This window comes from Pelodiscus sinensis, chromosome 18 (genome assembly GCF_052426305.1).
Source record: "Pelodiscus sinensis isolate ZL-2025 chromosome 18, ASM5242630v1, whole genome shotgun sequence".
Classification (NCBI taxonomy): domain Eukaryota; kingdom Metazoa; phylum Chordata; order Testudines; family Trionychidae; genus Pelodiscus; species Pelodiscus sinensis.
Genome location: NC_143069.1, coordinates 6,687,516 through 6,699,656, shown reverse-complemented (window position 1 = coordinate 6,699,656; position 12,141 = coordinate 6,687,516). Strand labels below are relative to the sequence as shown.

The window sequence follows — 12,141 nt, the reverse complement described above, 5'->3', positions numbered from 1 at the left end:
TTCCAGGAAGGGCAAAGCAAAAGCGGAGCTCGCGGATTCCAGCCCAGCCTGGCACCTGCTTCCTGAACTTTGGCCCCTTTCCTCCAAGATAGCAGGAGGCTGCTCTGGGCCTTTTGTGCCCACGACGGGGCAGAAAAGCAAACTCAGCTGTTGGTTCCATCTTGCGGGCAGAGCCCCGGCAGACAGTGGCAGGCGGGGGTATCGACTGACCCTCCAACCCAGGATATTCCCCCCACACCTGGATTCGCTTCCTAGTCATCCCCATCTCCCTGCACGATCCTTGTTTCTCATCCCGCCGGTCCGAGAAATTGTCAGAGCAGGTTGATCCCGACCTTGCCAAGGGCTTAGGTTACATCACAAGGCTTTGCCGCCACAGCTGGCTTGGCTTGGGTGTGTGGCAAAAGCCCCCCCCCCCCCCCCGGCACAGCTATTCTGGCAAAGCCGCCAGCCATCACCACCACTGCCCTGCCTCTGTCCTGCTCCTCATCCCCGCCCCCACTCCTATCCCCTGCTCTCCTCCATCTCCTCCCCCTTCCCTTCTCCTGCCCCTCCCCATTTCCACCTGCCCTGCCCTGCCCATCCCCGTCCTCTCCCTCCCCCCGTCTGTCCCCCTCTTATGTGAGGGCTTTCCTGGAAACGCCCCCCCCCCCCAAGCCAGGGAGATCTCCCCTCCGGGAACAATTCAGCCCCCCATCTCGCTCCCTCCACTCCACAGTATTTCCTCCATTCCCCACAGTTGAAAATTGAGCTCCCCCATCCCCTCAGGTGACAGTCGGGCTCCCCCATACGCAGCTGCCTAGGTAGGCACCTCCGCAGCCAGAGCCTGCCCCTGGCGCCCACGTCCCCTCTCCGCCTGCCTGTCCCAGGCGACCACCTAAACCTGCGTCCCCCATTCCCTCAGATCACAGCTCCCTCCCTGACCCTGCACCCCCCAACACCCCTCCCCCAGGCCAGACTCCTCTCTGGCACCCGCACCCCCTCCCCCAAACCCTCTGCTCCCCCTTCACCCAGGTCACAGCTCCCTCCCTGACCCTGCACCCCCCCGACACCCCTCCCCCAGGCCAGACTCCTCTCTGGCAGCCACACCCCCTCCCCCAAACCTTCTGCTCCCCCTTCACACAGGTCACAGCTCCCTCCCTGACCCTGCACCCCTCTAGAGCCCCTCCCCCAGGCCAGAGTCCTCTCCTGCGCCCATACCCCCTCCTGGACCCTGCACCCCTATCCACCGCCCCAGATCATACCCCCCCCCTGCACCCAGGCTCCACCCCTAAGCTCCCTTCTGCACCCAACCGCCCCGTCCCAGACCCCAAAGCCCTCGGTAGAAATGTGGCCCTTGATCAGTTGCCAAAATGGCCCCCCCATTACAAATTATTGACCAAGCCTGATCCAAATGTTTTTTGAAACATTGTTTAATGAGAATGTAAATACAATTCAATACAATTGGGAGGGTTGGGGGGAGGGGGACGCAGCTGCTGGCTCCTCAGCTCTTGCTGCTCTCACTGGGTGTCTTCCTGCTGCAAGGGAAGCAGAATCCGTCACATTCATCCCTGGGGACTCAGGGGAACTGGTCCCCCAGCATTTCCACCCTCCTCCCCCTGCTCTCTGGTCACCCCCCGTCAGGCCCGCAGGGTGAGCTCCTGACCCCCCCCCCCCCCAGAGCTCCTGACACCTCGGCCCCCTCCCGCCTCCTAGGACAGTTTCTGTGTTCAGAGCCTCCCCCACCCCCAGGGACGCTCGCAGGGGCAGGAGGGATTCTGCCAGCAGGGACGTGGGGTGGGGGCAGCCTGAGGAAAGGGGCGGGGGACTCCCTGAGGGGATGGGAAGGAGACCCTGGCCCTGCCCCACTCTCCTGATCTGCTCCGGCTGCTCACCATGTATTCCAGGAGCTGATGGGCCTGCCCATGCAGGGCGTGGGCCAGGACCAGCCCGGCCTGGCTGGGGCGCCGCAGGGGGGAGCGGGCAGCGAGCAGAGCCTTGTCCAAAAAGCAATTCTCCTGCTCTGCTGTGAAGAGCTGCCCAAAGACCTGAAATCAAGAGCACAGGAGGTTTCAGCTGACGGCCCAGAGCCCGGCCCCAACTCCTGGGGCTAAAACAGCTTCCTCCTCCCCCAAACTCCCTTCCAGACCCTGCACCCAGACGCTCTCCTCACCCGGCACCCCAACCCCTGCCCCAGGTCACAGCTTCCTCCTGCCCCCAAGACCCTCCTACCCCCACGAGGGCCCCAGCCAGCCCCACCCCCGAGCCCTGCCCTGCCCTGGCAGCGCGTCCTTACCTCTCCCACCCTCACGCTGTTGCTGTGAGCCAGGACCCATCTTTCTTTGTAGTAGTGTCTGCACCACAGGTCCTCTGCCTGGTGGATGTTGAGGCCTGCAAGAGACACAACAGGGTCATTCTGCTGGCAGGTCTGAGCCCTTCCCCTCCCACGGGCCCCTGCAGGCATCCCTGGGCAAATGGAGGGGCACAGGGGGCAGAAGGGGAACACAGAGGGACGCATCCCCCCTTGGGCCAGTCTGGGGGAAAAGGGCTGGGTCCCCTCCCCCCGCCGCCGGCACCCTCAGGGTGTCCCTGGGGCCCAGGTCCCGGCTGGGTTCCTTACCCCTGTGGTGCAGGAGGAGTTGATACAGGCTGTGCACCCCCTCCCGGGCCAGCCGGCTGACGTCTTCGGATGGGTCCGAAATAAAAAGGCCCAGCTGGGCCACGTGGTGACCCATCCTCGGCCAGTCGGCGGAGTTCTGAGGGGAGAGAAGAGGGGGGGTCCCTCAGCATCCTGGGGCTGCACGTCCCATGCAAACGGCCGCCGAGGCGGGTCTGAGCTCGGGGGACGGACAGAGACACCTCCCGGGGCGGGGCGGGGCCGGCCTTGCAAGGAGACAACCCTGAGCAATGGCCCCGACTGAAGGGTCACTCCGGGGGTGGAACAAGGGGATCCACTGACGGCCACTCCCCAGTCTGGGGCCCAGTCCCTCAAGAGCCCCCTGAAGGGCCCAGGGTCGCCCCTCCCCGGGGAAAGGAGAACGCGGCCCATTCCCGGCCCATTCCCGGCCCTGCCTCTGCCTCCCGGGGACGCTCCCAGCCCCGCGCCCTGCAGCCCCAGACCCCCCGGCTCCGAGGTCACTTACGTCAAACCCCGGGAGGGTGGTGGCGACTCCCAGCAGGGCCGTGGTGCTGCGAAGGGCCCTGGCTCGCTCCTGGGGCAGGCGGGACTCCAGCCACGGGCTCAGGTGCTGGGGGGGAAAGAGGCAGGTCAGGACCCGTAGGGAGGTGCCGGTTCTGGGCAGAGCCTGGGGCTCCTCTCGGACTGTGCCCCCCCCAGCCACTGACACTGCTCCTCTCTCGGCCCCCCGAGGAAGCAGGGACAATGGCCCCGTCCCCCACGGGGCTCACCTCCATTATGAGCTGCAGCCGGGCGGTGTCTGGGGACTCGGCGAGGAGGCTCGCCAGTAGGGCCTGGAGGTCGTAGGGAAGGGTCCGGATGAACTGCTGCAAGACAAGGGGGAGCCCTGGGTCAGAGGGGGGTTGGGGAATCCAAGCCACCCGCTGGCTCCGGGGTGCAGCCTTGAGCAGGGTCTGAGCCGCCTCGCAGAGCAGGGAGGAGCCGAGGCTGGGCGTGGAAGGGACGGGCCCCCCGGGAGAGCAACGGGAACCCTGGAGGGAAGGATCCAAACCTGCAGCTTCTTCCCTCCCTCTGCCCCCCCCCCCACTCCTCTCTGGAGCTCCAGCCCAGCCCGGGAGCAGGGCCCAGAGGGACGTACCTGCGTGTGGATGGGCTCCTGCTGCCAGTCCCCAGACACAGTCTGTCCCACGGCCGCCGTCAGCAGGGGGCTCAGGAGCTGGGCCCGCAGGGGAGGCTGCAAGGTGCTGGCAGGAGAGAGGGGCAGAGACTGTTAATTCAGCAGCAGGAGACAGAGACTTTCCCACTCCCTGGCCAGGGGATCTGCTCTGGGGGGAGTCGGCGGGGGGGGGGGGGGGGGTCAGTACCTGAGGCTGCAGGCGGCGTTGAGGCAGTCGGCCAAGACCAGCTGGGGGGGCGAGTCCTCCATGATCTCCTGTGAGACCCAAGGAGACAAAGGGGCGTGTGAGGCTGGGGCCCCCAAGAGACGCTCACACGGCCAGCGCCCCCACCCAGCAGGATCCAACCCCACTGCCTCCCGCTGCCCTGTAGCCCCCCTGCCCGGCACAGGGCCCCTCCCAGTACCCCCCTCCCAAACCGGGACCAGCTCAATCCTTGTACCCAGGCCGTCTCCTGCCCCTCCCTGCCCTGGTGACCAGCCTCTGAACCTCCTCATCCCTGCTCCCCAGGCGCATCCCCAGCAGCCCGCTCGGCTCCCTTCCAGCCCCCCATGGCCCGGGGAGACCCCTCCCTGTCCCGAATCCCCCTTCCTGTCCGGCACCCCACACCTGCCCCATTTCTGTGTCCCTCCCTCCTCCAGCATCCCCACCCACCCTCCCCATGTCCACCTCCAGCCCTCCTGGCTCCACCCATCCCGTTTCCAGCACCCCCACCCGCCGCCATGGCCCAGGCAGACCCCTGTCCACCCCACGTATCCCCTCCCCTCCTCCCGGCCGCCGCGACTCGCTTACAACGATCCTGGCCATCATGGTGTCCTTGCAGCAGCGCGGCGCCAGGGTGTCCTCGCCCCTTTGGAGGGCGGCGAGGCAGGCGAGGGGGATGGCCAGCAGGAACCGCTGCAGGGCGGCTGGGCTCTGCACCCCAGAGAGAGTCTGTGAGCCTGGGGCCTGCCTGCCCCCCACGGACAGCTGCAGGGCTCAGGCCTCCCAGGAGTGGAGGTGGGAGCTGCCGGTTGTCCAAGCACCCACACTCCCCCCAACTGCTGCCTCAGGCTTGTGGGGGCCCAGCTGGTGCATGACAAGAGCCCCCAGCTTGGGGGGCCCAGGTCATGCAGGAGAAGGGGCCCCAGGGGGATCCCCAGGGACAAGCCCCTCCCGGAGGGGGGGGGACGTGCTGGGAAGGGGCCGGACAATCTCGGGTCCCCCCCGTGTGGAGAAGGTTCCTACCGTGTCCCGGGTGTGGAGCTGCTCTTCGATGTCATAGATGGCCCCTTCCTCCACCCGGGAGTCCACCCGCTCCTGGCAGAGCTCCGCCGAGGCACAGGGGGACTCTGTGCGGGAGGGAAGGGACCAGGGTGACTCCAGCGGCCAGCAGGGGTCACGCGCCCCCATGTCAGGGACCCAGGGCAGGTTGGGCCCCACACGCCCCTCGCAGGGACCCATCCCCCTGCCACCCTCACATCTGCCAACGCCCTCAGCAGAGCCCCACCAGGAACAAGAGAGCCAAGCAGCCCCCGCCCCCATCCATTGCCCAGGGTGCGGGGCAGACACTGGGGCTGCGCCTCCCCCTCCGGGTACTGGGTGAGCCCCTGGGCCCAGCGTGTTCACGGCCCCTCACCTGGGTCTGAGCGGCTGCAGGAGGTGGCCCGGCTGCAGCTGGAGGCCCAGGCGCTGCTGCTGACGGACCTGGACCCACAGCTGCAGGGGCTGGTGCGGGGAGCGACGGGCTGGGGGCTCCCGGAGACTGGCAGGTCCCCGGGGGCCGGGCAGGGCGATGCCCCCTGGTGGTAATGGGGGCTGGGCTCCCGGGGCAGGTGTTTCTCTCCACAGAGGAGGCCCCGGAGCCACCCTACCCGGCTCCCCCGCTGGGCTGGGTCCCGCCTGCCCAGCCGCCTCTGGAGCCAGGTCCGGGGGGGCCTGGCCGGTGGGCGAGTCGCCCCGAGCTGGTGGGATCCAGCTTCCCCGCCCGCGGGGACGGAGAAGCTGCTCCCCACCGGCCCTGGGGCCATCTTCAGGGCTTTCTTGAACCACAGCCGAAAACGTTTGGCCATGCTGCAAATGAGGGGAGCAAAGGGGAGCTTGGGGCACAGCCTGCAGAGCGAAATCCAGGGGTTCCAGCTCCCCAAAGCGACTGCCCCCAGCCCCCAAATGGCCCCTTGCTTATCGGTTCGGTCTTGCACAGGCACTGCAAGGACCTGAGGGTATGTCTACACTACCCCGCTAGTTCGAACTAGGAGGGTAATGTAGGCATACCGCACTTGCAAATGAAGCCCGGGATTTGAATTTCCCGGGCTTCATTTGCATAAGCGGGGAGCCGCCATTTTTAAAACCCCGCTCGTTCGAACCCCGTGCAGCGCGGCTACACGGAGCACGAACTAGGTAGTTCGAACTAGGCTTCCTAGTTCAAACTACCGTTACTCCTCATTCCACGAGTCTCCTGCCCATCAACAGCCCCTTCTTGGCCAATCAGGGGAGAATCTAAGGTGTGGGGGGTGGAGCGTTCTCCCCAAAGACACCGGCATAGACTTGTTCCAGCCCCACCTCCCCAGTCCCCACAATGGGGGCTGCATCCCCCACCCCACGGCTCCTGCAAACCACCCCCCGTCCTTCAGCTAGTCTGTTGGGTCCCAAGCTGGGGGAGGCAGCAAGGGAAGGTCACAGAGGAGGCAAGAACAGAGCAGAAATGTGGGGGGATGGAGGAAAAGGGAAACCAACCAGGAGAAAGCCCCAGTGGCGCTAAGGACGCAGCCCAGGTGAGGAATCACCTTCTGGCCCTTGACTAAGGGCTGGGCCTGCCTGGAACCCAGCCGGCCCCGGGCGGGATCCAACCCCTGGGGGCTCTTACCTTCGTCACAAAGGTGTCGGGATGTGGAACTCACAGAACGCGAAGGAACCGTGAGGAGGAGACGCACCAGAGCTAAAGCAACCGGGGGTCTCCAAAGTCCCCTGGGCCCGCCCCCCGCTTTTATCAGCCTGAGATGTGGGTCCCTCTGTGAGGTCATCACCTCCCCACCTGCCCTTTGCCTTATATGCTGAGGGCTGCCCAAAGCCCCTGTGAGGTCACCGCCCCCCCCTCACCCTGCCAGGCAAATGTCCTGCCTCTGGCCACCCCCCTGGGAAGTTTGAGCCATTACTAGGGGTCCCTCCCCCTCCCTCATAGGCTGCTCCCTGCCCTACACTGCAGGCTTCTTGCACGAGAGCTGTTTCACGCCGGAGTTCTTGCGCAAAAGGTCTCGTGCAAGAGTGCCTCCACCCTGCCATAGGCTTTTGCACAAGAGCGTCCATGGCAGTGTGAACGCTCTCTTGTGCAAGAAAGCTCTGATGGTCATTTTAGCCATAAAAGTGTCTTGCTCAAGAAGCCCCTGGTGCCCGTCCACGCTGCCTTCTTGCACAACAGCTCTTGCACAAAGGGGGCTTAGTCATCGTCGGGAGAGGAATAACTCCTGTGCAAGGAGCCCTGTTCTCTGATGCTTTACTGCAAATTTACTTCTGCAAGAACACACGTAGAGTGTAGACGCGCCACAAGTTTTTTCGCAAGAACACACAAAAACAAGCCATGTGGATGTTTTCTTTTTAGGCAAAAGCCCCTTTTTGCACAAGATCGGTCGGCCTTTTTGCAGGCATAGGGATCTTGTGGGAAAAGGGGGTTTTTTGCACAAAAAGTAAACATCCACATGGCTTGGTTTTGCGCACAAACCCCGAGCACAAAAACGGATCGGCAGAAAATATGCAAATGACATTGCGTGTCATAGAGTCCCTCGTTAGCATATTTGTTGCCAAAAAAACTCGTTGTGTAGACGTAGCCTAGGAGAGAAGCGATCTCAGACACAAAGCCCTTCAGTAAGAGGGCATAGCCCTGGGGCGTGGTAGGAGACGTACGGCAGACATGGGAGGTCACTCTCCTAGCTATTTGGCGCGGAGGAGGCCTCAGCTGGAGCACTGTGTCCAGATCTCAGGGCCATGCTTTAGGAGAGAGAGTCCAGAGGGGAACTATGAAAAGGGATTAGGGACGTTAAGATATTCACTGAGTAGTCAATTAACCTCATGATTTCTTATCGGTTACTTGACTTTTCGATAGTCCCCAGGGGCCAGCTGTCTCAGTCCTGGCTCGCGCTGGGTCCGGGACCTACCCCCTCTGCGGCTCTGCATTTACAGTGTGTTAGGAGCCAGGCAGGCAGGCAGCCTCGCTCAGTTCCAGTTTGCACCAGGTCCAGAAGCTCAGACCCAGCCCCCAGGCAAGGGCTGCTGCCAGCTTGTGCTGCTGCCTCTGATACAGAGGCAGCAGTACGGAGTGCCAGGAGGGAACTGGTCTAAAAAGCACCTCCCCTTGTGACCTGGCTGCCTGTCATCCCACGCTGCTGCCTCCGTTTTTGGCGAGAGAGAGCCGCCTGTCTTGAGACACCGGTGGGGAGTCGGATTTTCAAAAGGCAGGTCTCTGTCCTTTGTGAGCCTTCCAAAGCGCTTCGGTGGGGGGAGGGGGCAGGAAGGCGGACGACACTCAGGAATTGTAGCACCCAAATCCACGGAGTGTTTCGCCAGCACCTCCTGCAACAGAGCCCAATCCCTGACAGGCTTTTAGGCAAGATAGATCATTTGAAAAAATGACAGACACAGGGTTTTCCGTCACCGCTCTCCCTTTCTTTTATTTCCCTGGGCTAACTGGCTTGTTCCTCTTTGGCTAAGGATGGAAGGGTATGTCTACACTACAATGTTAGTTCGAACTAACGGACGTTAGTTCGAACTAACATTCATAGCCGCTACACTAGCGCTCCGCTAGTTCGAATTTGAATCGAACTAGCGGAGCGCTTAGTTCGAACTAGGAAAACCTCATTTTACGAGGCTTAAGCCTAGTTCGAACTTACTAGTTTGAATTAAGGGCTGTGTAGCCCCTTAATTCGAACGAGTGGGAGGCTAGCCCTCCCCAGGTTTCCCTGGTGGCCACTCTGGCCAACACCAGGGAAACTCTATGCCCCCCTCCCGGCCCCGGACCCCTTAAAGGGGCATGGGCTGGCTACGGTGCCCGTGCCAGGTGCAAGCCTGCTAGCACCCAACCAGCAGACCCTGCACCTGGCACGGCACAGAGCCACCCACCCGATGTCCCCCAGCCCACCCCCTCTTCCCGGGACCAGGCTGGCGGCTCCCGGAAGCTTGCCCGGGACCGCAAGAGGCGGGTACATTCCTGGGCTAGTGCGGACATCGTGGACCTCGTCCACGATCTCCGCACTAGGCACAGGAAAGTGGCCATCTAGGGCAGGAGAGCTGCCAGCCTGGCCACCCAGGAGCAGGTTTGCATGAAAATCAAGGGGGTCCACTGAGACCCCCGACCCTGAGCCCTGAGCTTACAATGGCCGTCCTGGGTCAGACCCAAGGTCCATCTATCCCAGTAGCCTGTCTGCCGACAGCGGCCAACCCTAGGGACCGTGGAGGGGATGGACCAAAGACAGTGACCAAGCCATTTGTCTCGTGCCATCCCTCTCCAGCCTTGCACAAACTTTGGGCAGGGACACCACTCCTACCCCCTGGCTAAGACTACTCCATGGACCCAACCTCCATGACTTGATCTCACTTCCCTTTAAACTCTGTTCTAGTTGTAGCCTTCACAGCCTCCTGCAGCAAGGAGTTCCACCGGTTAACTATTTGCTTTGTCAAGAACAACAACTTTCTCTTACTAGTTTCAAGCCTGCTACCCAGTCCTTTCCTTTGGTGTCCTCTAGTCCTTCTTTATGGGAACTCATGAAGAACTTTTCTGAATGCACCCTCTCCACCCAACCCCTGCTTTTAGAGACCTCTATCCTGTCCCCCCTCCGTCTCCTCTTTTCTAAGCTGAACAGTCCCAGTCTCTGTAGCCTCTCTTCATCTGGGACCTGTTCCCAACCCCTTATCATGTTACTTGCCCTCCCCTCTCCCAGCCTTAATCTTCCCCTCTCCCACCTCCTTTTCCCAGTCTCCCCCAGTTTTGTTCAATAAAGACAGAGTCAATGTTGGAAGAAACGTTATCTTTAGTTTGTACATCAATAAGAAGGGGGGCTAGGGAAGGGTAAGTGGAAGGAGGTGAGGGAGGAATGGGGTACGAGCCCCCGATGGGGAGGACTGGGCTGGCTCTGCAGGCTTCTGGGGGTGGAAGCTCTCCTGCAGCCCCCCGATTGCCCCCTCTCCCCAGATGGCAGCCTGTGGCAAGTGCAGCCGGGCTGATGGCCGAGTGGTGTGATGTGCCCAGTGTGGGTACTCCGGGCACTCCAAGCCAGGACTGGTTTTCAAGCGGGGCACCCCTTAGAACTGTCTGTCCGGGGTGGGGGTCGGGACCCTTTAAGCGCAGCCCTCGGCTAGCCTGAGACTGCATCTCCACGCTCTAAGTCCTCCTCTGATGCCCTGCTGGCACTGCTTCCGGCCATCCTTAAGCCCTGTTCAGAGTCCACTCAATGTGGACTTGTTAGTTCGAATTAGCAAAACTAGTTTTTAGTTCTAGACGCGTTAGTTCGAATTAGCTTAGTTCGAACTAGCGCTGTAGTGTAGACATACCCGAAGAGAGGAGCCAGCAGGGGTAGAATGAATTGTGTACCAGGTCCTGGAAACAAGAGCATCTCCTCCAGATCACCCATCCACACCTGAACTGTTTAAAAGCTTGGCTGCCAATAAAGACACCTTAGCTCAGCAAATGCCAAGCCAGGCACCTGTGTTTGGACACGAGGGGTGCACAGGGATGTGAGAACCAGGAAGGCTGATCTGTGAATTCACCCCCAACCGTCCCAGTACAAGACAGACGCTTGCGCCAACCAGCAGGGGTCACTGCTCCTCCGGTTTAGCTTGGACAAAGGTGCCCATCTGTTTGGTGTTCGCGTCTCGGAGCTGCGCCAGCTGCCTCTGGCCACGGCGGAGCAGATACTCGATGTGCATCACGTCGGCCCGGGGGATGCTGGCGTTCTTTGGTGGGCCCTGGCTCCTAGACCATAGACACACTCCCCCCCCCACCCCCCCGGAGGCCCTAGGGAAAATGGCACCCCGGCCCTGTGGACATGGTGCCCTCTCTGTTTCCCTTGGCCCCGTAGGCACTAAGCTCCACTCCTGCCGCCCAACTCCTACAAGGCCCGACGGATTTCTCTGTGGCCCCCAACCCAAAAAAGGATCCCCCCAGCCCTGTGTTAGGGGATACGAGGGAGTCTGGCTGGGACGTAAGTGCAAATAACTCTGCTCTTAGCAGCTCTGAACCGATGGGCTCTGCCCTGTGCCCCAACCAAGAACCCTAACATAAGAACGGCAGTACTGGGTAGCCTGTCTGCTGACAGTGGCCAGCACCAGGTGCCCCAAAGAGGGTTGACCAAAGACAATGATCAAGCGATTTGTCTCCTGCCATCCTTCTCCAGCCTTCCACAAACAGAGGCCAGGGACACTATTTCTATCTCCTGGCTAATGGCCTTTTATGGACCTAACCTCCGTGAAATTATCTAGCTTCTCTTTAAATCCTGTTATAGTTCTAGCCTTCACAGTCTCCTCTGGCAAGGAGTTCCACAGGTTGACTACACCCTGTGTGAAGAAGAACTTTCTTTTATTAGTTTTAAACCTGCTACCCATTAACTTCATTTGGTGTCCTCTAGTTCTTCTATTATGGGAACTAATAAATCACTTTTCTTTATTCACCCTCTCCACACCACTCATGTTTTATAGACCTCTATCATATCCCCCCTCAGTCTCCTCTTTTCTAAACTGAAAAGTCCCATCGCTTTAACCTCTCTTCATATGGGACTCGTTCCAAACCCCTAATCATGTTAGTTGCCCTTTTCTGAACCCTTTCCAAGGCCAAAATATCTGTTTTGAGGTGAGGAGACCACAGCTGTACACAGTATTCAAGATGTGGGCGTACCATAGTTTTATACAGGGGCACCCTGAGTTACCAAACCACATGACACTGCCCATTAAAAACCCACCAGGACTTACCCAGCATTTATATGCAGAGGTCCCGCACCAGCAGCAATCTGCACTGGACAGGAAACCATCCGCCCAGCACGCGCGGGAAATCACAGGAACCCAGCCTGGACGGTCCGATGCCCCAGCCCTGACAGAAGAAAATCAAGGTGTGCTTGAAGTGCCACGCCCACCATCCCTTGGTCCTCTGGGGCATTCGGCACATCCTGCTGGGTGAAAGGGCCGGTCACAGCTCCAGGGTCTGTCACACTTCAGGGCCTTTGGCAGCTCCTATTCACCGGGGTCAGGCAGATAATCGCCCCGAGCTTTCCCAGCACTTTTCAGCATCAGCTCTCAAAGGGGGGCAGCGTGACCCCCATGGGAGCAGGGGAATGTCAAAGAAGGAATGGGGCGGGGCAGGGGAGGCAGCCAATGGCTTCTCCTAATGCAGTG

At 61.0% G+C, this 12,141-nt stretch overlaps 1 protein-coding gene across 1 annotated transcript in view; it reads right to left on the bottom strand.

Annotated features, from left to right (window-relative positions):
• Positions 1–12,141, bottom strand: part of LOC149523179 (maestro heat-like repeat-containing protein family member 7) — a 90,448-nt gene that overhangs the window by 33,911 nt on the left and 44,396 nt on the right. The window contains exons 5-9 of the mRNA XM_089769954.1: positions 3,753–3,858; positions 3,385–3,480; positions 3,120–3,224; positions 2,597–2,732; positions 2,273–2,367 (exon numbers count right to left, since the gene is read on the bottom strand). Of these exons, the coding sequence (XP_089626080.1) occupies positions 2,273–2,367; positions 2,597–2,732; positions 3,120–3,224; positions 3,385–3,480; positions 3,753–3,858 (538 nt within the window). The remainder of the gene's footprint in view (positions 1–2,272; positions 2,368–2,596; positions 2,733–3,119; positions 3,225–3,384; positions 3,481–3,752; positions 3,859–12,141) is intronic.